The sequence below is a fragment of the Lepidochelys kempii genome, chromosome 12 (genome assembly GCF_965140285.1).
Source record: "Lepidochelys kempii isolate rLepKem1 chromosome 12, rLepKem1.hap1, whole genome shotgun sequence".
NCBI lineage: Eukaryota > Metazoa > Chordata > Testudines > Cheloniidae > Lepidochelys > Lepidochelys kempii.
Window position 1 is genome coordinate 32,830,739 of NC_136391.1, and position 26,263 is coordinate 32,857,001.

Sequence of the window (26,263 nt, forward strand, 5' to 3'; positions counted from 1 at the left end):
CGCTTTGCCTATAATAATTGCTGTGATGTTAACAGCTTCTTTTGTCATATCTTTAACTTCCCCACTTGGTGCACTATTTGAACAAAATGAGATGCAACAAATAATGATGATAAACTGATTGACGAGAGACTTTTTGTTGTGCTGGATTTCCCTTAAGAATTAAGCCCCCACCTTTCCCTTACCATCTGTACTTAGAATAGCTGTTGCTTATTCCTTAATAGTATGCAGATTACCAATGCAGTTAGCCTGAGGCTGCTTCCATCTCATGTCCATTCTCGCATCTAATTTCCTAAGTTCTTTAGACTTTATTGCAAAATCTCCCTCTCCTGCAGGCTTGCAGATGGATCAAACAATGTAGTGAGCACAAAGCAGAGCAAATAGTGCACAAAAGTGGTATTGGAATCTTTGGTCCAAAAAGATGAATTATTCACAACCCCAATTGTTCATTTCACATGAACATTTATACAAGAAATTTTATTTATAAGAATGTTTGTGAAAAATGAAATTGATGAATACCTGTCTAAGTATATGTTTGCTTAAAGATACATACCAGAAGTTGTTCGTAGATTTAGAGGTCAGAAGGAACAACTATGATTGTCATGTCTGACTTCTTTCCTAACAAAGTCAACTATTCAAGTAGCCATCTTGAAATTTCTTTGCTTTCCCATTAGGGTTGCCAACTTTCTACTCACACAAAACCAAACACCCTTGCCCTGCCCCCTGCCCTGCTCCTTTTCCAAGGCCCTGCCCCTGCTCACTCCATCCCCCCCCATATCACTCACTCTCCTCACCCTCACTCACTCATTTTCATTGGGCTGGCTCAGAGGGTTGGGGTGTCGGAGGGGTGAGGGCCCTGGCTGGGGATGTGGGCTCTTGGGGGGGGGCCAGGAATGAGGGATTTGGGGTGCAGATGGGGGCTTCAAGCTGGGGGCAGGGAGCTGAGGGGTTCAGAGTATGGGAGGGTCTCCGGGCTGAGGCAGGTGTTTGGGAGGGGCTATGGGTTCTGGGCTGGAGGTGTGGGTTCCAGAGTGGGACCAGAAATGAGGGGTTCAAGGTGCGGGAGGGGGCTCTGGCAGGGTGTCGGGGTACAGGGCTCTGGGCTGGGGCTGATGGATTTGCGGTACAGGAGGGGGTTCTGGGCTGGGGCTGAGGGGTTTGGAGGGTGGGAGGGGGTCAGCGGTGCAGGCTCCGGGCGGCGCTTACCGCAAGCAGCTCCCAGAAGCAGCAGCATGTCCCTACTCCGGCTCCTACACAGATGCCCGGCCAGGTGGCTCTGAGCGCTGCCCTGTCCGCAGGCGCAGCCCCCGCAGCTCCCATTGGCCGTGGTTCCCGGCCAATGGGAGCTGCAGAACCGGTGCTTGTGATGGGGGCAGCTTGCGGAGCCCCCTTGCTGCCCCTACTCATAGGAGCCAGAGGGGGGAGCTGCCACTGCTTCCGGCAGCCACGACAGCCAAAGAGCCTGCTTTAGCCCCTCTGCACCGCTGACCGGACTTTTAACGGCTCAGTCAGTGTTGAGCAGAGCCACCAGGGTCCCTTTTCGATCAGGTATTCCAATCGAAAACTGGACACCTGGCAACCCTATTTCCCATCTATTGTTTGTAAAAAAGCTCCAGTCTGGCACAAGAAACACTACCATGCATCCTAGATGACATATACTGTTAGTGAACAGAAAATAGAAGACCACCTAGATAAAGGAAGTTGGTTTCAAACAATGACAGGCTGAAATGCTTTCAGAAAGTATTTGCAGAACAATTCTGAATGCTGAAAAAATCTGTAAAAGTCAGTCAGTCTCCAGTGCTGCAGACACTTCTACACTGCTTATCATTAAGCACATTAATACTCCCACTGACTTCCATGGAACTCCTCCTGAGTTTAAAGTTAAGCACATATGTGTTTGCAAGATTGAGACTGCAGTTTCCAAATAATTCATGGACAAAAAAAAAAAAAGGAATAAACTACCAGATAAGTCATTGTGCTCTAGTAATGAATCACTATAAACAAGGAAGAAGCCAAAAATGTACAAGTTGTAATTTGTAAAATTTCAAGCATTAAATGACATGTGTTGTTGGTTTGGGATTTTTACAATTAAAACTAATTCTTGTCAAAAAAAACCCAACCCCTAAATGCTTCAAATATTCTTTCTAAACTAAGGAACTAATTTAAATTTAATGTTTCAATTAATAAACCATTATTTAATTGAATATATCTGCTAGAGCTCTACTGGAGAGTGTTTATAATTTAACTGTAAAAAGAGAGAATACTATTAGACTTTAATGTAGTTTAGTACTAAATATAATAATTGCAGGGTATAAACGGATATTTTACAGGATGTGAACATTTGCAGACTCCAGGGTTTAGTGACAGCTAGTCATGTAGTTGAATTAGCTACTCAGATATCAAGTAATGGAAATATTAAGTCTATCGAAGGAAGGTGGCTGGCTCCTCTATTAGGGAATCATTCGCTATAAATTCATCATTACAGTCATTGTAACAATGCGTTTTTAGTTGGACAAAGATGATCTAAACTACAAAATTTAAATCCATGTCCTAATTTTCATCCCTCCTCCTCAAAAAAACAAAACAAACAAAAAAACATTCTTAGCTTTTTAATACCAAAACCAGGAGGTTGGTTCACTCTGCTCTAGAGGTAAGAACAAACAATTAAATATAGATTCAGATTTGGACACAGACTGCACTACTCTTTTTTCCTTCCTGTATGTTTGGAGTATTTTGGGCCCATCTCTCTTTCTTTTTTTTTTTTTTTTTAATGGCCATTATATCAAGTAAATTGAGCAACTTCAACTTCTGCTTTTGCACAGTCTATATAAGAACATAAGAATGGTCTGACCCAGTATGGCCAATGGTCCATCTAGCCCAGTACCCTGTCTTCCGACAGTGGCCAGTGCCAGGTGCTTCAGAGGGAGTGAACAGAACAGGGAAATGTATCAAGTCATCTACCCCGTCATCCAGTCTCAATTTCTAGCAGTCAGAGGTTTAGGGACACTCCGAGAGTGGGGTTACATCTATGACCATCATAACTAATAGCCATTGATTGACCTAGCCTCCATGAATTTATCTAATTATTTTGACAGGTTTCAGAGTAACAGCCGTGTTAGTCTGTATTCGCAAAAAGAAAAGGAGTACTTGTGGCACCTTAGAGACTAACCAATTTATTTGAGCATCAGCTTTTGTGAGCTACAGCTCACTTCATCGGATGCATACCGTGGAAACTGCAGAAGACATTATATACACACAGAGACCATGAAACAATACCTCCTCCCACCCCACTGTCCTGCTGGTAATAGCTTATCTAAAGTGATCATCAAGTTGGGCCATTTCCAGCACAAATCCAGGTTCTCTCACCCTCCGCCCCCCCACACACAAACTCACTCTCCTGCTGGTAATAGCTTATCCAAAGTGACCACTCTCCCTACAATGTGCATGATAATCAAGGTGGGCCATTTCCAGCACAAATGGCCCACCTTGATTATCATGCACATTGTAGGGAGAGTGGTCATTTTGGATAAGCTATTACCAGCAGGAGAGTGAGTTTGTGTGTGTGGTTTTTGGAGGGGGATGAGGGAGTGAGAGAACCTGGATTTGTGCAGGAAATGGCCCACCTTGATTATCATACACATTGTGAAGAGAGTGGACACTTTGGATGGGCTATTACCAGCAGGAGAGTGAGTTGGGGGGGGAGGGGGCAGAGGGTGAGAAAACCTGGATTTGTGCTGGAAATGGCCCAACTTGATGATCACTTTAGATAAGCTATTACCAGCAGGACAGTGGGGTGGGAGGAGGTATTGTTTCATGGTCTCTGTGTGTATATAATGTCTTCTGCAGTTTCCACGGTATGCATCCGATGAAGTGAGCTGTAGCTCACGAAAGCTCATGCTCCGATAAATTGGTTAGTCTCTAAGGTGCCACAAGTCCTCCTTTTCTTTTTTCTAATTATTTTATTTACCCAAATGGTAATGACATTTAAAATATCTCTAACTGCAAAAAGGAGATGACTTACAGAAAGCATGTATTTAGCATATTTGTATGACTCCATAACAGAGCCTTTGGGCTACTTGTGTATTGTTACTAATGACAACATATTTCCTGAATATCCCATAGAAATTATAAATATAAACAAAGCAGGAGTTACAATTTGCTGCAAGCAGAACTCAGGATAAACTGAATGTTTCTCAGTAAGATGCCATTTTGTTGTGGTTGTTTTGTTTTTGAAGAGTAAGCATGTATTCCTTGTCATTGATTTGGTGTTTTCCTATCAATATGTGTTCTGCAAAATGGCACCGGCAGAAATACGTTTTGGTGTTTTTTGCACAGTTTAATGTTAAAAGTACAGGTAATTAAAAAGTCATTGTTTATCTACTGTTACTACACAGTGGTATATGAGACACCACAGTTGTGTACTAGTCCCCCTTTTGTGGGGATGGGACTTTTATGTAAAGTTACAATAAGACATTAACATAATAAGTAATATATAATGAAGTAAGGATCAGATAAATATTCAAAGAACCTGGCTAAAGATTCTGGCTTCCTAGCTGGAGAGCCCTCATCCTCGGAGTATGCTAAAAAGGGTGACCAAATTTCTAAATGGCTATCCTCTTTTTGGCACTTCTCTTGTGTATATACTTGGTAAATATGTTTGCCTTTCCTTGCAGCCTCTCCAATGGAGCACCTCGTATCAAGTTGTATCCTATTTTGAGCATAATCTCAGATACCACAGTGGGATACCAATGGGTAAAATACTACCTTTAATGGTGACCGCTGGAATTATAAGGAAGAGGAGTGAGATAGTGGAGTCAGCTTAGCTGTAAATGTTTGATAGGAACTGCTCTGTCTTGCTCTGAGTCCCTGTAGAGACGTACAATTGAGGATCCTGTTCCTACATTAAAATTGCCAAATGGAGTTGATAATGGCTTTAGTTCTGTAGACAAGGAACAACATGCATCTTAGGAAGAGATGATATGGACTAAGTCAATCATGCCCAGCTTTGCCAAAGAAAACTGAATTAGAATTTTCCGATGAACTTGAGGGTCACCCCAAATTCACATAAAAGAGCAGGGTACAGCTGCTCTCATTTTCCACTATAGGCACATCTGTTGAGACTACTAGTCCCAAAATGCAATGATTGATCTTGATCTGAGTGGTCTTCTACTCAGATCATGATAGAGCATTTCATGCTGGGATACGCAGGCGGAATCGCTGCAGTAAAAATGAGCGGTCAGGGGACACGCTAGAATTCGTGCGTCATATTTGGTTGCTGGACACATTTTTGCCCATCCTTGGAACAGGATGATCTAGACATCCAGAGAAATTCAAGGTAATAATACACTACGCTGTTTTCTTTGGAGGTATAGACATGATCACATGTATCCATTTTGGTTGTTTGCATTTGAAAGGTTCCTCTCTGGCCAACGGAGGCCTGAATCTGCACAGCACTGTGAAAAGGAAACTGGATGGGGAGAAAGATTATGTCTTTGATAAGAGACTAAGGTACAGCGTACGTCAAAATGAAAGTAACTGTCGGTTCAGAGACATTGTGGTCCGGAAAGAAGATGGTTTCACACACATTCTGCTCTCCAGCCAGACTTCAGATAACAATGCACTGACCCCAGAGGTAAGCATGCAGCCATAAAAGCAAAAGAAAGCCACTTTAATAGATGGGAATGTGGTTAATCTGAAAATTAAGGCAACTCTCTTCTCTGTATTTTTGGAGGTTGGGGTTCCCTATTGAATATCTTTTTAAAATGTATGGCGCTCAGATATTCCACCTTATCATGCTTGGAATCTGATCCAGATGGATCTAATTATTATATGCAATGGAAATTATTTTTTCAAATAATCTCTCCCCAAATAAAAAAGTAGGAAGAGGAAAGATGTGATCACTAATCCCTGCCTGCAGTTTTAAGAAGTAGTTGTTCAAATGTTAAAATTACCACTCTTAGTGGAAATCTGACCTCTCACACAATGTGTTTGATTACTACTGCAAGGATTTGTACATATGTACACCTCAAATCATGTATCTCAGGATAAAAATTCAAAAAATTAAAAAGTCATTTTAATCCTTCACTGCTTTTATTTAATTGTCCATTTGACATTTTCATGCACTGTATTCTTTATAAACTGAGGTCCCAACCCTGCACTCAAATTCACAGGGCTTCAGGATGTCTCTGAATTATTGATTTCCATTGATTCAGTGATTCTACATCTAGGATTTAGGATTGTTTTGTATTGTGTATTCTGTTATTAAGTAACAAATGTGTCATTTTGAAATTAATTCCCAATAATTGAACACCGCTAAAATCATTGCCAAGCACATCAGGCCTTAAATTTTACTTTTTTTTTTTTTCCCAAATAGTTAAGATCCAGTGGGGAATGTTCTCTCAGTCTTCCATATTGGGAGACACACACGCACATGTACATAAACACTCTTGGTACCATACAAAACTAGACACTTACCACCCACAGTTTTTGCAATATTTATAAATAGAGCCTTACCAAATTCATGGTCCATTTTGGTCAATTTCATGGTCATAGTATTTTAAAAATCGTAAATTTCATGATTTCAGCTATTTTAATCTGAAATTTCACGGTGGGGTAACTGTAGGGGTCCTGGATTTGTGGGGTGGGGGGGTTGCAAGGTTATTATAGGGGGGTTACAGTAATGCTATACTTAACTTTGCACTTCAGAGAAGGGCAGCTGGAGAGCGGTGGCTACAGGCGAGGAGCCCAGGTCTGAAAGCAGAGCCGTTGCCAACAGCAGCGCAGATCTAAGGATAATATGTTATGGTATTGCCACCCTTACTTCTGCACTGCTGCTTGCAGAGCTTGGCCCTCAGTCAGCGGCTGCCCAGCTCTGAAGGCACCAGCGTAGAAGAAAGGGTGGCATGTTATGATATTGCCACCCTTACTTCCTTGTTGCTGCTGGCGGGGTGCTGCCTTCAGAGGTGGGTGCCCGGCCAACAGCCAGCGATCCCCAGCCACCCAGCTCTGAAGTCAGCACAGAAGTAAGGGTGGTAATACTACGACCCCCTAAAATAACCTGGTGACCCCCCCGCAACTTCCTTTTGGGTCTGGACCCTAATTTGAGAAACAATGGCCTCAGCCGTGAAATCTGTATAGGACAGCATAAAGGCACACAAGAGATCAGATTTCACGGTCCATGATGCGTTTTTCATGGCCATGAATTTGGTAGGGCCCAAATTATAAGGAATAACGTAGTAAAGGTAAATCCTATAGTGCACCAAATATTCATTTTAACGGTAGTTATCACACATAAAAAAATTACATTCAATCCATCATTCATATAGAATCCATCACTCCATTATGAAGCAAACAACTTTCTGTATAAGTATGAGGCTGCTGTACTATAACTAAATGGCTGCTGACTGAAGCAAACCGAAGATTTACCGTGTTAACTTTAAACAGACATTGCTTTGTGTTGCTGGCCCTGAGAGCTCATCCCCAGACTGCCAAGAGAAGTTCAAGTTCATTGAGCAGTGTGGTTAGAGCCCAAAATTCTCCTGACAAGGCATACATGGCCTATGCCTTTGAATTTTTTCTGAAACCCAGCAGCCCACCTCCATGAATGAACCACACAAACAAATATGGTGGGCTCCTTCTCTCAGATCTGCAGCACTGACAGTATTCTTGGTGTTGGGCAAAGATCATTGCTGAAGCTGGAAACAGAGAAATAAACAGCCTTTTTCTTTCTAAAGCTACATTAATATCTAGGGTCTGGATGGTCAGGGCATCTAGCTTTTCACATCTAGCTTGCCGGTTTAAAACCCACAATTTCAGCAAAGAGACCAAGGGCCATGCAGTATGGAGCAAATCCTGGTCCCTAGCATGTGGTTTCTCCTAGGCAGGGTTGAGACAATATTCTGTGGGTGAACATAGAGCTTCAGGCCCCAGGGCTATCAGTTTGACACCTTTTACCAGCACTAACCACACACATGCAGAACACTTACAGAGAGTGGGGAAGAGAGTTTGGTTGTGTTAAAAGTTACTCTGTTCACTTCAGACTCTATTAGAAACATAGGAAAAAACAATGTTTGCTCAAATCTGCTCAGAGCAGGTCTAGCTGACATGGAAGTTAAAACCTGAGTGGTCTGGCTACACTGGAGCTCCCTTGGTCGCTACCACCAGTACAGTAAGTAGACAAGGCAGCAAGGCTTGTAAAGCCCAGAATCATAATAAATTATACATTACACAAAGGCCCACTCTCCCCAAAGTTTCTCTGCTTTCCATTTGAGCTACAGCTCACTTCAAAGCTTATGCTCAAATAAATTTGTTAGTCTCTAAGGTGCCACCAGTACTCCTTTTCTTTTTGCGAATACAGACTAACACGACTGCTACTCTGAAACCTGCTTTCCATTATGATTCCTCCTGACCCAGCCACAGCTGGACATCCTTTGGGCTTTAGCTGTTTTGTTAAACTAGTGATTTACGCTATTTATCCCCACTTAATTAAAGATGTCTAAAAACCCAAAAGGTTATATTATAGAGTTCTCTGCGTGTGTCAGAGGAGAGCCAAGCAAACAGTTGCCTGACAAAAAATTAATCTCAACTATAGTATGCAATTCAAGTTATTATCACTAGGCTTGTTGATATCAAGAGTGAAGGGAGTAAGCTAAGACTAAATGGAACATCACAATTCATTGCTAGTAACTACATCACAGTTAGAAAAGGAGTACTTGTGGCACCTTAGAGACTAACCAATTTATTTGAGCATAAGCTTTCGTGAGCTACAGCTCACGTCATCGGATGCATACATGCTCCAATAAATTGGTTAGTCTCTAAGGTGCCACAAGTACTCCTTTTCTTTTTGCGAATACAGACTAACATGGCTGTTACTCTGAAATACATCACAGTTGAAGTTCATACAGGTGATTTTAGCATAAAACGTGCCTGTGTTCCTTTCTTTTAGGATTTGCATTGACTGAAATTGGCTCAGTGCCATTGTGGTTTTTGAAAAAAAAGATTCAGATTACTAATGGGATTATTTCCTTTTATCTTTAACTAGATATTATAATTTTTCAAAATAAGCAATTTTGCTTTGGTATTTTATTTCATTTTTTAAAGAGAGTCATGCAAATTTTCAACATAAATTCCACCAATGGGTTATTTAACTTCGCAGGTCATTTGCTAATTTTGAAGATTTGATTCCAACGTTTTTGAAAATCTATTACTTAAATATATAGAAAACTTCTGTTATTGTTTTTTAAACTCAACAGCTTTTGGTAATCCAAAATCTGTTTCAAACCCAGGAACATGGTTAATCCATTGTTTTTATTCTTCCTAGTTAGGGTACCAATACTTCTGGGGATTAATAATTTACTGAGTTAAAAAGCAGAAGAATAGATGAGAAAATATATTCTAGATTGCTAATGGCTTTGGTAAAGATTGACAAAACTACTCCGTATGCATTACGAGTCAAAAACTGGAAGTGAAGGTACACATATGAAGTATCAACAGTCATTCTTCTAGCCATGAAAAAAATGCAGTGCTTGCAGTGTTATGGATGTGTGTCACATCACTGGTTTACTTGCATGCTTCTTCTCATGAAATATCTGTATTATTCTCCTAGCAGACAGATTGCTTCTTATGGCAGACTTCAATCACAAGTATCGCCCTATCACTCCAGTAGGATTTATCATCCACATATAATTTATCAGATATCCTTGTACTGGAAAGGACTCAGTGTGCTTACAGGGGTGCTGAAGTATCAATAAATAATAGAAATAAATGTATAATTAACAAGGTCGCCAAAGGTAATCACTGCAGAATAGTTATAAAAATGATAGCAAGGATTTAGAATGTTTTGCTCATTGTAACATTTTTAGAGAATGTTTCTCTTTTTAAATAAATAAAGCAAGCAAGCAAGCAAATGGACCGTTACAGTTTCAAATAAATACATGAAATTTAATTTTTTAAACCAGGGACTTCTATTGATTTATAGAAATCATGTGTAGACGAGTTTAGGGATAAATTCCCAGTTCACTGAGTCTTCCTGAATATAAGCAAAGTTTAGAGAGACGTCTTTAAAAACTCCCGTTTGTAAGAAGGGGGTGGGGAGGGAATAACCCAACTAAGCTCTTAGAAAGATAGTAGTCTAATTCTTTTTTTATTTTTTTATTTTTTATTATTTGCAATTTAAGTACATTTTCTATAGGTTTATAAAAGGGAAATCTTGCCAGATAAACCTGATTGATAATTTTGTAGTAAAAAAAAAAAAAAACCCACAATCTAGACAAAGCAGTAGTTTTAATATATTTGGATTTCATCAAAGCAGTAGATGCAGAACTGAGGCTCAGCTGGCTTAAATTGGTGATTTGGCTGATTTACACCAGCTGAGGATCTGGATCTGATCTTGTGAAGTTTTGCTCATAACATTAAATCATTAATTCAAATAGGACTTGGGTAGGAATAATTTCCTGTCAAATGAAAACTGGTTGAAGGGCTATAAAAGAAAAGTTAATGATAAACAGCAGTGTATTGAGTTGGGGAAGATATCTACGGGGCCACTATAGGAATCAGTGCTGGATTTGATCAGGAAGACAAAATAAACTACATTTTAATGAATTTCACAAATTATATTAAAAAGAAAAGGAGTACTTGTGGCACCTTAGAGACTAACCAATTTATTTGAGCATAAGCTTTCGTGAGCTACAGCTCACTTCATCAGATGCATAAAGTGGAAAATACAGTGAGGAGATTTATATACACACAGAACATGAAAAAATGGGTGTTTATCATACACATTGTAAGGAGAGTGATCACTTAAGATGAGCTATTACCAGCAGGAGAGTGGGGTGGGGGGGAGAGAAAACCTTTTGAAGTGATAGATAGGTGAAAATACCAGAGAAATAGTACATGGGACCCTACAGAGATTCTGGAAACAGACAGAAAGTAATAAAAGGTAATATATTATACTGAGTTCAGTGGGGACTTCTGCTTAAAAAACAATGCCATGAACTGGACCAAAATGATATTCATTTTGGAATATTGCTAGAAAATACACAGTTGTGTAGTCCAAGAAGCAGATTTTGTGCTTGTCCTGTGTGATTATCAATAAGTATGCTACGTCTATTTATGTATGTTTAAACATCTGTAGGAAAACAATCTAGAACACAGATATTCAATGAGAAGTGTGAAAAACTATAATGCCAAAAGAGACTTAAGAGTCTGATAGCGAACTACAAATTAGAGACAAATGTGTACCATGGAATAGTAGAAAAGCCAATAAAATTTTAGACTGCACAGGCATCATATCAGAGAACCAAAGAATTCTGTTAATCTAATCAGCTTCTGAGCACATCTTTACAAAAGAAGTATTGACAAATTTAGAGAGGAGCAACAAAAATTATCAGGAGACTGGAAGGGCTGACCTAGGGATAGGCTTTCCGTTTTTTTTTTTTTCTAATTTTGGGTGTTTATATTAATATGAATTATGTCCCATTTGGAGGGGGTGAAAATAAGTTCTCATTTATATTTTTAAAATGTTTTCCCTCAATGTCAGAAATTTGGCCTCCTCTGATTCAACTTGATCTCAGGGATCAGTTCCCAGGAACTGACCTTTAAAGTCCTTCGGTTCCCTCTGCAAACACACAATCTTCAGCACTGGGGGGAGGAGAGGGGAAGAGAGAGAAAATTGGGATGGGGGAAGTGTTGTGTACATTTAATAAAACCTTTTCTCAAATTGCTGCTTCTGTGTGGTTTTACACATCAAAACAGATATTTGTTCTGAGGTCTAGAAGGATGTGGGAGGCAGACCAGTTGAGAGTCTCTGGGTAAAAAGATAAAAGAGGTAAAAAATAGGGTGACATCATAGTAGGGGTCTACTGTAGCCCACCAAATAAGGAGGAGGAGGAGGTGGATAAGGCATTTCTAGAACAAATAACAGAAATATCCAAAACACAAGACCTGGTAGTAATGGGGGATTTGAACTATCCAGACATCTGTTGAAAAAGTAATTTAGCAAAACACAAAATTTCCATTAAGTTCTTGGAATGTGTAGGGGACAACTTTTTGTCCCAGAAAGTGGAGGAAGTAACCTGGGGTAACAACCATCTTAGACTTGATTCTGACCAACATGGTGGAATTGGAAGTGAATCTGAAGGTGGAAGACATTTTGGGTGAAAGTGAGCATGAAATGATGATTTAATGGTTTTAAGGGAAGGAAGGAGTGAGAGCAACAGAATAAGGATAATGGACTTCAACAAACTCGTAGAACTAGTAGGTAAGGTCCCATGGGAAGACAAATCTAAGGAAAAAAGGAGTTCAGGAGAACTGTCAGTTTCTCAAGGAAACAATATTAAAAGCACAATTGCAAACTATCCTGAGGTGAAGGAAAGATAGGAAACATAGTAAGAGGCCAATATGGCTCTATCAGGAGCTTTTTAATGACCTGAAAAATCAAAAAGAAATCCTACAAAAAGTAGAATGAGAACAAATTGCTTAGAAGGGGTATAAAAGAATAGCACAATCATGTAGAAATAAAATAAGAAAGACTAAGGCACAAAATAAGATACACCTAGCAAGGGACATAAAAGGCAATAAGAAGAGGTTCTTTAAACACATTAGGAGCCAGAGAAAGACTAAGGAAAGTGTAGGTCTTCTGCTTAGCAGAGAAAAAGAGCTAATAACTGATGACATCAACAAGGCGGAGGTGTTTATTGCCTATTTTGCTTCAGTCTTCACCAAGAAAGGTTAACTGGTGACCAGATACTCAACACAATTAATATTAACAACAAGGGGGAAACAATGCAAGCCAAAATAGGGAAAGATCAGGTTAAAGAATATTTAAGTAAGTTAGATGTTTTCAGTTTGGCAGGACCAGATGAAATTCATTATAGGGTACTTAAGGAACTAGCTGAAGCAATCTCAGAACCATTAACAATTATCTTTGAGAACTTCTGGAGGACCGGTGAGGTCCCCAAAGACTGGAGAAGGGCAAATATATCTTTGAAAGGGAGAATAAAGAGTTCCCAGGGAATTATATACCAGTCAGTCAGCCTAATTTCAATACCTGGAAAGAGAGTGGAACAAATTATTAAACTATCAATTGGCAAGCACGTGGAGGATAATAGAGTTATAAAGGAATAGCCAGCATGGATTTATCAAGAACAAATCATGCCAAACCAACCTAATTTCCTTTGACAGAGTTACTGGCCTAGTGGATAAGGGAAAGCAGCAGATGTGTTATACCCTGACTTTAGTAAGACTTTTCACAGTCCCACATGACATTCACATAATGAAACTACGGAAATGTGGTCTAAATGAAATTACTACAAGGCAGCTGCACAAATGTTAAAAGACCTTACTCAAAAAGTAGTTTTCAATGATTCACTGTCAAACTATCAGGGAAATTTGTGGGGTCACCAGGGGTCAGTCCCTAATACTATTCAATATTTTCATTAACCACTTGAATAATGGAGTGGAGAGTATGCTTATAAAAGCTGCAGATGACACCATGCTGGGAGGGGTTGCAAGTAGTTTGGAGAACAGGATTAGAATTCAAAATGACTTTGACAAACTGGAGAATTGGTCTGAATACAACAAGATGTGAAATTCAGTAAATCCAAGAGCAAAGTATTTCACTTAGGAAGGAAAGATCTGCACAACTACAAAATGGGGAATAAATTGGCTAGGCACTAATACTGCTGGAAAGGATCTGGGGGTTATAGTGGATAACAAGTTGAATGAGTCAACAATGTGATGCAGCTGCAAAGAGGGCTAATATTCTGCAGTGTATAAGCAGGAGAGTCGTATGTAAGACACAGGAGGTAACTGTCCTACTCTGCTCGGCACTGGTGAGGCCTCAGCTTGGGTACTGTGTCCAATTCTAGGCACTACACTTTAGGAGAGATGTGAACAAACTGGAGAGAGTCCAGAGGAGAGCAACAAAAATGATTAAAGGTGTAGAAAAGCTGACCTATGAGGAAAGGTTAAAAAAAAACTGAGCATGTTTAGACTTGAGAAAAGGAGACTGAGGGAGGACCTGATAAGAGTCTTCAGATGTTAAGGGCTGCTATGAAGGTGACTGTGATCAATTGTTCACTGAAGGTCAGACAAGAAGTAATGGGCTTAATCTGTAGCAAGTGCGATTTAGCTCAGATATTAGAGGAAAATTTCAAACTATAAGGGTAGTTAAGCTTCCAAAGAAGGCTGTGGATTCCCCATCTCTGGAGGTTTTTAAAACAGGTTGGACAAACACCTATCATGGCCAGTCTAGGTTTAACTGGTCCTGCCACAGCACAGGGGCTGGACTTGACTTCTCAAAGTCCCTTCAAGCCCTTCACTTCTATGATTCTATCCATTTAAACCCAAATCTAGAAATGTTTATGTGGGAAAATGAAGAGAACCAGATATACGTATGGGCTAAGAGTGAAACAAGTATTTGAAGGATGACAGAGGAAGAGAGAAATTGTAGATGTGCATATAAACATATGGGGATGGGAACATTACAGTGGAATATCGGGAGGAACTACCTGACTGGAGAGTCATACCCTATGATCACATTTGAAGCAAAACTCCCCATTACGATCCACAGGAAGTTTTGCTTCTAATTTGGCCACACAATATTGCCCAAAGATGTTGACTACATTATAGAATCTGCCAAGGAAACAGTGGAAGTCCCAGTGTTAGGGACATGTAAAACATTAGAAAATAGACTGACGAGAACAATCCTATAATAGCAGGGAGTTGGACCAGTGAATCCAACAGATCTCTACCTTACACAGTTCTATATCTTCTGAAATAAATGTTTAGCTTTGATCAGGTCTAAAATCATATGCAAAACTTTGAGCAGATTGTAGCTGTGAAGGGAGAACAACAAAATTTGCAAATGCCATTCTACCCAGCTGCATTTTTGCATGAGTGTGGGTTAACAGACTCAAGAGGACTAAGGCTCTGCCTTTGTGATTTGGGTGTAAACTGCCCTCACAAAATTAGTGCTGCCATTTTTGTACATGAATTCTAGCTACAGAGCTGAGAACTTCTGCCTGTAACTACCTGGTTTTCACCCACAGTCATGATTGTAAGCATTCGAATGTGCACCTACAAAAGGGAGCTTTTACCTTCTGAAAACTTACCCTGCCATTTCTCATGTCCAAGTTTAATACATACTAGAATTCAGATCTTTGTGTTTGCCCATGCAGATCAGGTAGATAGACACCACGCTACATGATTTTCACAAGCAAATGCAAGTTTGTTCCCATAAGTCATAGAATGTGTGTGTGCAAAGCCTGCCCAGAAAAAGTGGCATGCATAAAATTGCACCTGTACATTTAGTGACATTTGTTCAAATAGATCTAGAGTCTGTACAGCGCTTCAGAGATGTAAAGCACTTTGCAAGCTTAAATAGTGAAAAGAAGTAGTTGCCACCTGAATGTCTTATTTCTCTACATCTGTAACTCATCAGGGCAAATTTTGCAGTCTCTGAAAATTTACCTGTACATCCAAATCTTTCAGCATAAATTAGAGCAGAATTTGGCCCATCATGGTTAGGGTCCTGAATTGGTAAGGCATTTAAATATGTACAAAAGTTTAAGAATATATGTAGTCTCACTAAATGAAATCATAGGCTCACTGGAGTCGATAAGATAACTGCCATTGATTTAAATCGGCAGGATTTCACACGTAGAAGTCAATAAGAGTAGTCAGTCAACAGGGCTACTCACATGCTTAAAGTTATATATGTGCTTACACACCTTGCTCAATCAGGGCCGTAATGAAAACTACCTGCAGAAATTTATGAAATATTGTTCCCCTTTTTAAAATGATTAGGAAAGATGTTGTTCTTGCAATAATAATAGCCTTTTATTTCAACACCAGTGTGTCAAGGTCTTAAAGATTTTGACTAGTGTTTATGAATAATTTGATCTAATAGTAAATCAAGCGGTAAATTAGTCATCTTTCTAGTGGCTTTTATTACTATAGCATTTGTAGACTTTAAAAATGTCACTGACCATAGTACTATAAACAATAAATTAGCCATAAATCTACGCATTTAAAGTTGTATTGTTCCACCTGACTGCCCTAACTGAACTGGTGAAAGAACTGAAGGCCAGGGTTTATATATTTCACTCAAACACACAGAGCTTACCATGCTATTGTTGTGGTAACAACTTTGATGTTACAATGATGTACATCAGTTTATTTTTTTTAAAGTCATAGGAGCAGAACAAGAGCCATTTGAAATCTGTTAAATATCAATAGAATAACACATTCTAGGTAACCAGAATTTCCCACACAGGATAAGCAAAGAAATACCACCTTGTCAAAAATGGATCTGAATTACTGCATGTCCATAAAGCACTTCAAAGATGTAAGGGCTTTGTAAACACTATTATAATTCAAAGTACTTAAGTTACAATGGCCAAAATATACATCTCTAACAACAAGTACAGTTTTATACAGCAAGAGAAATTATCTTGCAAAGGCATGCATGTCGAACTGTTTACTTTTCTTTATCCACAGATCATGAAGGAAGTTCGGAGAGCATTGTGCAATGCATCAGCTGATGACAGTAAACTCTTACTTCTCAGCGCAGTGGGAAGTGTATTCTGTAGTGGCCTAGATTACTCCTATTTAATTGGCAGGTTATCCAATGACAGAAGAAAAGAAAGCACTAGGATTGCAGAAGCTATAAGGTGACCCAAGCTCACATGTGATCTCTAAATTATGAAATGCAGTGTGTGATTCTAAAAAATATTTGTCAGATCCAAGAGTGTTGTATATTTAAGTGTTGATTGTATGCTAATTTCAGTCCTACAAATTCATTTAACAAGAAAAAGGAATGGGTTTGCTGTAGCTTTTTCTTATGAGACAGAACTCCTTTATTTCTAGTATGTGTTAAAATTTAATTAGTTCCACTACCTCAGTGTATTTCAAAATTCTTCCTCTAGTCTCAAATTCAAATTGAGATGTAACTTTGTTTTTTAAATTAGCTGTAGCTTCATGTTTTAACATTGTTCCTCGAAGCCAGATATTTTACTTGTTTCAGTTTTCATCATTTTAATGAGTTTCAGTACAAATGGGGTTCTATGACTTAGTAGTGTTATATTAATATAGCAGGCTTCTAATGTATTTCAGAGCCTTATTAGAAAGGTTTCTGATATTTTTCTTACATTTAAATCATGTAATTTATTCGTAAATGTAGTTCTATGTTCAAAACTAAAACACTGTTTTGCTTAACATATCAGATTATTTTAATAGAAACACAGGGTTTATGAAGTACTGTCTATAAATCAGTCTACACTACAAACCGTCAAGTGTTCCCATTATCCACAAAGGTATAAATATATGACCAGATCTTCAGCTGGTGTGTAACAGTGTTACTCCATTAGAGTCAATAGAACTACATCTTTTTACACCAGCTGAGGACCTGGCTTAGACTTACTATTTCCTACAAATAGGTATTCCTCTTTTGAGAGCTTTCAAATTTTATGCAGTACATTCTGACATTATTATGAAGGAATCCAACTAGAGGGGATGGTTTGCAATAGATCTGGACTTCAGCTATATTAGGACAACTTGTTTAATTGTTTCATGATATAAATTAACAGAATTATCTAACAGAAGCCAAGCCATTTTAGTAATGACCTCAGTCTGTTGATTACCAGTGTCTTGGTTACTGCTGTGACTATTGTCAGTTTCAGGGCAGTTGCAGTCTTGGGCAGAGACCCACATCTCACTCCATTCTGACTGGGGATTCTTTAAGGCTACACAGTTCCCTGCCTACACTGTAATCTCCCCAGCAAGCTAGACTGCCCAAAAGGCCAGTGTTGGTGCTTTTCTTTCTCCCCGGGGGCTGCAACCTGTGTATTTCCCTCAGTTATAAGTTATCACACAGTTCATTCTAAGTAAGCACATGTATTCTTATGATAAAAGCATTACAGGGAAAACACATTAAAAACAATAAAAGAACCTACATGTATGCTAAAAAGCTGACCAGAGCTCACCCCAACCCAACCTTGAGCTCTGGTCAGTCCTTCAAAACCCACAACTGGGTTTTCCCTATGGTAATAAGTTCATAACTGTCTCAGATTCAGAAGCAGAATCCCAACTGCAGTACAGCTATTTCTTTATACAGCTTGGACATGTGATCTGCAGTCTCCAGGAACAGATAATCAGCCGACAATTACCCATTCCTCAGGGCACAGCTTCAAAAGGCGGAGTTTTTGCATAACTGGAAGTGGGGAATTAACTCTCCCTAAGTAGATTTCCTGGGGAATACCTCACATTTAATGTCCCAAAGTCCATTCTTGCCTGGCACATTTCAATGTAGACCTTTGAACTCCTGGGCCTCACATCACATCTGCCTCCTGGACGTTACATACAATCCCAGCTCACCAGAATATATAAGATTTGCATTGAATACAAAGGACCCCAAAGACACTTCAACTTAATTCAGTAAGGTCTCCCAAGAATACACAGGAAATTGCCATATCAGTCACAACTATTACAGTACAATTTGGATACTTCTATTAGATATTTCTGAAACTCAAAGTAGAGATTAGATTTTATGAGCATGGAAATATAATATTCTTAAACTTTTAACTTAACTGTCAATGCTTTTCTGTTGCTCGATCATTCCCTGAAAAGGGAGAAGAGTTAATTGACTGACACAAAATAACACTGTAGTGAGAGAGAAAATGTTGCTTTGTCAGTGGTTAGGGTGCTCAAATGTATAGTAAGTTACCCATTCCCATTCTCTGTATCAGCTGAGAGTGGAATGTGTTTATATCAATATTATGAGAGGAAAAGAAGAATTCTCACAGTATATTCCTTCTGTCTGTGCTACAGCTTTCATATGTTGATCACAGCCTAAAACAACGGGATTGCACTTTATTTGTTTCACAGGCCTTTTGACGGACTACAAGCCCTGATCCTGCAATGAGAGCACTGTGTCCATGCCAAGCTCATTGCAAGATTCAAAAGTACACATGAAGACCATATTTTCACATCTCCTCTTAGTAAAAACAAAAGCCTTCCAAACATAACATTTTCCCCTCTCACTGTAATAAGTTCCACTGTGCAACAGTATTTACAACTTCCAGTGCAATTCTAAGAATGTCCCCTCACATTCTGCTCTCCTCTCCTGGGGTCCCCACTTTCTCCTTGTAAGACTGTCTTGTTTCTGCCAGGCTGCAGACTGTCTCCCCATGCAGAACATTTAGCTGCTTCTGATCTATGAAGGCAGCCACAGGGGCAAAGGGAGATTCCTCTGCCTTCTGCACTTAGCAGTCTGGGAGTCTTGATTTTCCTCTGCGTTAGGCTTTTCCAGTTTCTGATCTGTACCAAAAATCAATAGGCTTGTGCCCATTGGTGCCCAGAATACTCTGAAATTTTGGAATTGATCAAGGTTGTCACGTTACAGGCAGAGAAATACATTTGAATTAATCATTGGGCCTTGCTTTGCTCAGCCAAGTGTGAACTATAATTTCCCTTAATCCCCTCCTTTTCCAGTAAAACGTCTTTGCCTTCTGAACCCATCGATAGAGTACTCCTTACTCTACTTGCCTTGCCTGATAACCTGTTCCTAAGTTTTATTGTCCATTGTATGAGGTGGAGCTCCTGAACTCCATCTTCACTCCTTATTTTCTCAAGAACTCTTAATATTGATCGTGCTGTACCTCTGAAAAACATATCACTGTTACTGTCAGTCCCTTTCATACATTGTAAACGTTAATGTTGGGTCATCTCAAAGTCTCCTCTCTTTTTTTATTTTGTTGTTGTTTATACTAAACCCATTTCTCTTATATCCCAATCCAGCATAGTACCTAAGGCCATGCTTAACTTTAAGCCTGTATGTAGTCACATTGACTTCAATGGGGCTAGTCACATGGTTAAAGTTAAGCCTACTCCTGTGCTTTGCTTAAATCAGGGCCTTAATCTTTCCGTGAGATCTGCTATCATCTCCAGCATCCAAATCCTGCTCTCAGATGCACAAGTATAGGTCTCCTTGAGCTCAACAGGAAATCTGAAAGCACATCCAAGGGCAAATGTCTTTAAAGGAATCATGTTCTTCCACAACATACACCATATGAGACTTGGCCAGTAACAGTATCACCTCTTGCTTTGCATTTTCCTTCTGCTAATATAATTCAGTATTTTGTTTGCCTTCTCTCTTGCTGTGAACTGGTTTGATGGAACCCATAATTTGTCCCCAATTACACCCATGCTTTTTTCTGATCAATGTACAGACTATTCTGTTTTGCACTGATTCCATACCCTTGTTCCTAGAAGGCAGGTGACTTATTTCTAATCTCTTATTGCACTAAATTTACTTTGTTCTAGCCCTCTCACCTAAATGAGCGAACCCATTTTGCATTCAACTGCATTATTTCCTCTTCCCCCCCTTCACTTCAAATTTGCTGTAAGAGGTGGGACATGGAGATCTTTGTTATACTTTAATCTAAATCACTTCTAACAAAGATCCATCAAGTGATCTCTGGATACCACTCTTACTGTCTCATTTCAATGTAGTTTTTTCCAGTTTGTGGTTCCCCTTTGTGTCTCTCTCTTTCAGCTTGTGTGTATTCTTTAGATCACCCTGTTTTTATCTCTATTCCATGGCTCAGTATGATACCTTACCATTAATCTTTGAGCAGAGCCTTGGGTTCTTTAACATAAGTATACAACACTGCACCCACTGAGTTTTCCTCCTCTTTCATTCTGCAATATATTTAAAGGACTCCATCAAGTTAGCTAAGCAAGACCACCTGAATCCATGCTGACCTTCCTTGAATAGAGTGAGAGCCACTAAATATACAATCCATCCCTTATTGGTCCAGAAATAATACTAGCCCTAACCATACCGCAAAAAGTTACCATGTTCCAGGCATTCCAGTTACTCCACACAAATCAAATCCAATTTAAGAGAAATCATTTGATATTCCATGGTATTCTTATAAATTAATTACAGACAAATCAGCTGAACTGTTCATCTGGGGGAAAGCCCAGCTGGAAAATAGAAGGCATAAAAACTGAGCAAGGCATTTGACATTCAAATCTGTTTTTTGATAAGTAGTTTAAACTCAAGAACTAATTTAAGTGTTTCCCTATTCAAGAACTTCCTTTTTTTTATTTTAGGGATTTTGTAAAAGCTTTTATTCAATTTAAGAAGCCAATTGTAGTTGCTATCAATGGCCCAGCTCTTGGGTTGGGAGCTTCTATCTTACCACTGTGTGATATCGTTTGGGCAAGCGAGAAGGCTTGGTTTCAGACCCCATATGCGACGATCCGACTCACTCCAGCTGGCTGCTCATCGTATACATTCCCACAAATACTTGGTGTTGCTCTGGTAAGGCACTTTTCTCCTAGAATTGCTCAGCAGGCTTGGTTAATTCCATACTGTTTTGCACTGTTTTTATGACTGTCACAGAACTTGACACATTTTACAGTCTCTGGTGAAGAGAGGCTCAAGGGACATGAGAAGAGGGGCCATTTTCAAGGATGTGTCAGGAAAGGGACAAAGTGCTTTGGCAAAGCTAATCTGGGAGGTTTCAAAGTATCTTTCTGCTCCATGCTAGACTCGTGCAATGGCTAGTAGTTAATAAGGTACACTGGGGCTTGACACTGTGCTGTCAGCTTCACAAGTGTAAATCTGGAGTAATTCCATTAGTCACTTAGTTTACCCCAGTGTAAAAAAAAGATCAGAATTTGACCCCCATAATAGCTTATACTTGCTGTCATGGATCAGTGCCATAGAATTGCCTATGTAATGACAGTTACTCTTGTAAAATCACTGACATCAGTATGCTGATATGAACAGCTAATGTATTTTTTTTAATTTGCCCATACCATGCTTAGATGTCAGTGCCAAAAGCACTTTATAAGTACTTCTCTCTAAGGAGAAGGATGAAAATATTTGCAGGTCTTATTTGACCATAGCATCAGGCATATGTGGTGTAGGAATGAAGGAAATCACCACCCAAGATCTTGAGTGAGCCTTTTCTTTTGCAGGCAAATGAAATGTTGTTCTGCGGGAGAAAGCTAACAGCACAGGAAGCCTGCAGCAGAGGACTTGTGTCACAAGTATTTTGGCCAACAACATTCAGTCAAGAAGTGATGCTGCGAGTAAAGGAAATGGCATCTTGCAGTGCAGTGGTAGGAAATCTATCGGCTTTTGTTTCTATCAGCTAGATTACAACTTGTATTAAGGAATTAAATAGAAACCTGTTCAGGTATAGGCAAAAGGAATATATCGCTATAACTTCACCCTCACAGGGAAGGTGTGCTACAAAGGCTGATCATGTACTGGAGGGAACTCAATTCTCAACTCCTGTAGTAAAACCTCTGTAGAGGGGAGCGAATGGAAGGAAGTCTGTGCAAGGATTGCTCATGGATTTCTTCCCCAATTGTTTCATTGGGAGGCAGGTTTTTTCACTTCCCCCTTCCCAATATGGAATGGATTGTAGGGCTCATTGATGAACCTGGGGGATCCACACACAGAGCCAGGGAGTCAGCAGGAGACCTGTACCTCCATGCTGACTCTCTGTCCCTCCCTGAAGCTTCTCCTCTGCTCCCTGCAGCATGCCTCCGATGGAGTTGCATTGCCACAGCCTTTAAAAGAGACCCCTCCCACAATGAAGGGGAGCCAGTTGCGGGGGAGGGGAAATGTGTCCCTCCAGCTCCTGCTTTCATCCATCACCAGGCTACTAACTCCCTACCTCCCCGCCCCCCCCAATGCAGTTTCTGACCCCACAGAGCATTTTCTTGAAGTCTATGCAAGGATCTTGGGAGCAAAATCTGGTCCAAGGGGTCATTACTTCCCTGTTTTCTGATTGCAGCTTAGTGGCTGTTAAAACCTCTGCATAGCCCTCACTTTCCAAAGCCCTTTTCCTTGAGGCATGTATATTCCTGCACCAGCCCCATCTAAGCTTTTAAAAGAAATGTAACGTAAACAGAAACAATGAAAACTACAGCCTCCCTGGAATAGCACTAATAAAATGAAAGCAACTGGTAGCCATTTGTACTTAATTCCTTAGTTATACTGCATGTCACTGGCAATCTTAGCATTCCTTGACTTCACTTAAAAGACCTGTCGTTCAAGAGACAGAGGCAGACGATTTTTAATTAAATCAAGTGTAGATTACATCTCAGAAAACACACTCAGAACTAAATCCACCATGAATTGGTCTTTGGAAACGCAGCATAAGCTTATCAGATCAGGCTGATACGTCTTATATTATATGAGCTGGGAAGCTGGGGCAGCGAGTTGTATAGGCCTGTGGTGCCCAGGCTCTAGCAATATTCAGGGCCCTGGGGCCCAGCTCCACCAATGTTTGGGAACGGGTCTCTGCCCTGGCCCCACCTGCCACCCCACGCACCTCCCCCAAGTGTCTCCCGACTCCCACGCACCTCTCCCGGCCCCCCCGGAGTATCCCTGCCTCTCCCCTGCAGCTCCACGCTGCCTCCACTCTTCTGGCTCCGGGCATCAACTGCTGCCACAGGGTCCTAGTGCCCCCACCCACTAGTGGCAGGGCAGGCTGCCCTTACCCTGTCCTTCCGCCTTGGACCCCTCCCTTTTCCAGCAGGACCCTCCACCAGCACAGGGGGCACCCTGCCCGCAGTCACCACTCCTGCCCCACATTGGGCAAGGGGCAGCCCCATCCTTCACCCCCAGTGAGGCTGCAGTGAGGGGCAGCAGCCAGGGCCGTCCCTAGCTGTTTTGTTGCCCTACGCAGCCCCAGGCTTCCACAGAGGGGAGCAGGGGGGGCTGGCCACAGAGCTCCACAGGGGGGCTGTGTGGGAACCCCCTCCCCCAGCTCTCTGCGGGGCGGGCTGGCCCCAGGCCTCTGTGGGGGACAGGGCCTGGCCACTTCCTGTGGGAAGTAGAGTGACCCGGCCCCAGCCTGCTCCTCTCCCCTGGCTCCCAGCCACACCACCGCCGAGTGCTGGGGGGGGGGTGGTTCCCCCCTCCCCCCAAGCCTGGGAGCCAGGGGAGCGGAGCAGGCTGGGGCTGGGTCACTCAACTTCCCACAGGAAGTGGCCAGCTCCTGTCCCCCACGCAGGCCTGGGGCCAGCCCACCCCACCTCCCGACCGCCATGGAGGCCTGGGGCCCCACACAACACCCCCTCCCCCTCCCGCCCGGGGGTGGGGTTTCTGGGCACCAACAAAATTTCTACGAACCTGCCACCTCTGGTAAGCACTCTGAATCTCATCCTGCATTCTCCATTCCCCCCCCACACACGGATCAAGTGTACAATAGCATCTTCTACTGAGGTCTGTTAGATTGAAGGAAGGTGTTAAGATATGACCAAACATGAGGCTACCTATCAAAAGGGTTAAAAATTATAAAGGAGTTAGGAGTCTAGATTGAGCTCAAAAGTAGAACAAATATAATGGCCTCCTTCGAGTTCATTGTGGACAACTGTGCATAAAAATACAAAACAAAAATCAACACCACCAAAAAAAAAAAAAAAAACCCAACAACCCTGCTGCTTATAATTGACCCGTTTACAGTCTATTGAGAAGAAACACAGTTCTGGAATAGCAATGAGTTTCAGTGCAAATCTGACAGGATATCTTAGCCTAAGACTCAGTTGTTTGGTAGAGCTTGCTCCCTTTTGTCTCCCTTTTCTACAAACACTAATACCTTGTATTAACCCCCTGCCCTTGGAACACATTGAAGCATGGAACATATCCCAATTTTGTTTAACTAATAGAGTTCCTTTTGGGTTTTGTATGTAAAAATAAGTAAAAGAGACAACCTAATTTGGCTTAAAACACTTTCTAAATTAAGGTGGCCTAAGTGAGGCCCCTTAAATCACTCTTTACTTTTGAAAATCTTCGTGCTAGTGCATAAATACAAATGCCTGTGCTGAGTATCAGCAGCTTCCACTGACTTCAGGTGGAGTGGTGGCTGTTTAATACCTCTGAAAAATCAGGTCCAACTTCTCTACACCACGGAGATAATTATTTAAGTGGTAAAACACTGTTAATACTGCTGTCCATAATAAGTTGAACAGATCAAAAAATAAATCTTTGCTAATATTTTCACTTTAGGTATTAGAAGAGTCTAAATGCCTGGTGCGGAGCTTCCTGAAATCTGGACTTGAAGATGTGAATGAAAAAGAGTGTCAGATGTTAAAACAGCTGTGGAGTTCTTCCAAAGGACTGGATTCATTATTCAGCTACTTGCAAGACAAAATTTATGAAGTCTGAAGTCACAGTTTCACTTCAAGAAAAAACATTCCAAGTGTAAACAGAGTTCAAACATTACTTGTGTTTGAAAAGCAGAGGGAACGCATCCTTGAGATGAATTTGTGACAGTGTATCTTAATACAGATGGTTGTGTCAATTTCCTTGTGAGCTAAATGGAGAAGTTACACAGCTATTTTGTGTAATCAAGATGGAGGCAGGCTTGGTCAGTGCACATAAATTCTACTGAGTGCATCATTCACATGCTCATCCAGTTAGAAGTGTACATTCCACGTGCTGAAAAGCACTACTATGGCCCAGTAAGGCACACCATCTGTAATGATTTATTTTGTCTGTCCTTTTTTTAAACTTATTCTTGCTTTGCAACAAATGTCTGTGCTGACACTGAGGGCTCAATCTGAAAATCAGGTCACAGTAACACTCTGCAGACCAAGATTACTATACTTCAGAAATATTTTAATTATTTTTTTAAGTTCTAACAATGTAATGGAAAAACCTGATAATTTATATGTATAATATGTAAAGTTAGGTTTGTTTGGGTTTTTTTTTTTTGGGGGGGGGGGGGGGGGAGGGGGAACTACTGGGATTTTTTTCTTTCATTGAATTTATTTAACTTATTTATTTTGTGTTTGTATGCAACTGTTTGTTGATCATACAGATATTATTTTCATACTTCCCTTGACTGGATTAATGGTTTCACATGAGAATGCAAGTGCCCCAGTGCATTTTTAACAGTGAGGTGTGTATACAATAAAGAACATACAGAAATCACCAAATGTGTGGGCACTAATAGTGATAGCCATGTACGTACATGTTCCTTTATGTGTGAAATTGTACAAAGATGTATTGAAGTCAAGTTCTAGTTTGTTAAACTTATTAAGGAAAATCAGTGGAAGCTGCAATTTTGAGTCCCACACAAGTCTCTCTTCACTTCCTGCCTTCTTGAAGAGCATTGAAGGGCTTGCCAACAAAATGCTTTAAGTTTACTATTTTCCTATTAGCTGGACATTAATAACAGGGTGTGTGGTGCCCTTATGTGGCATTATATTGTTCTTCAGGTTTAAACATCTCCTTTTG

At 40.5% G+C, this 26,263-nt stretch overlaps 1 protein-coding gene across 2 annotated transcripts in view; it reads left to right on the top strand.

Moving 5' to 3' along the window:
- Positions 1-25,720, top strand: part of CDYL2 (chromodomain Y like 2) — a 79,875-nt gene extending 54,155 nt beyond the window's left edge. Inside the window, exons 3-7 of one of the 2 annotated variants that reach the window (XM_073307989.2) lie at positions 5,412-5,629; positions 16,495-16,667; positions 21,112-21,322; positions 21,985-22,128; positions 25,031-25,720. In XM_073307989.2, the coding sequence (XP_073164090.1) occupies positions 5,412-5,629; positions 16,495-16,667; positions 21,112-21,322; positions 21,985-22,128; positions 25,031-25,189 (905 nt within the window). In that variant the 3' untranslated portion in view covers positions 25,190-25,720. The remainder of the gene's footprint in view (positions 1-5,411; positions 5,630-16,494; positions 16,668-21,111; positions 21,323-21,984; positions 22,129-25,030) is intronic. The other variant, XM_073307990.2, reaches the window with a different exon arrangement.
- The last annotated feature ends 543 nt before the right edge of the window (positions 25,721-26,263 follow it).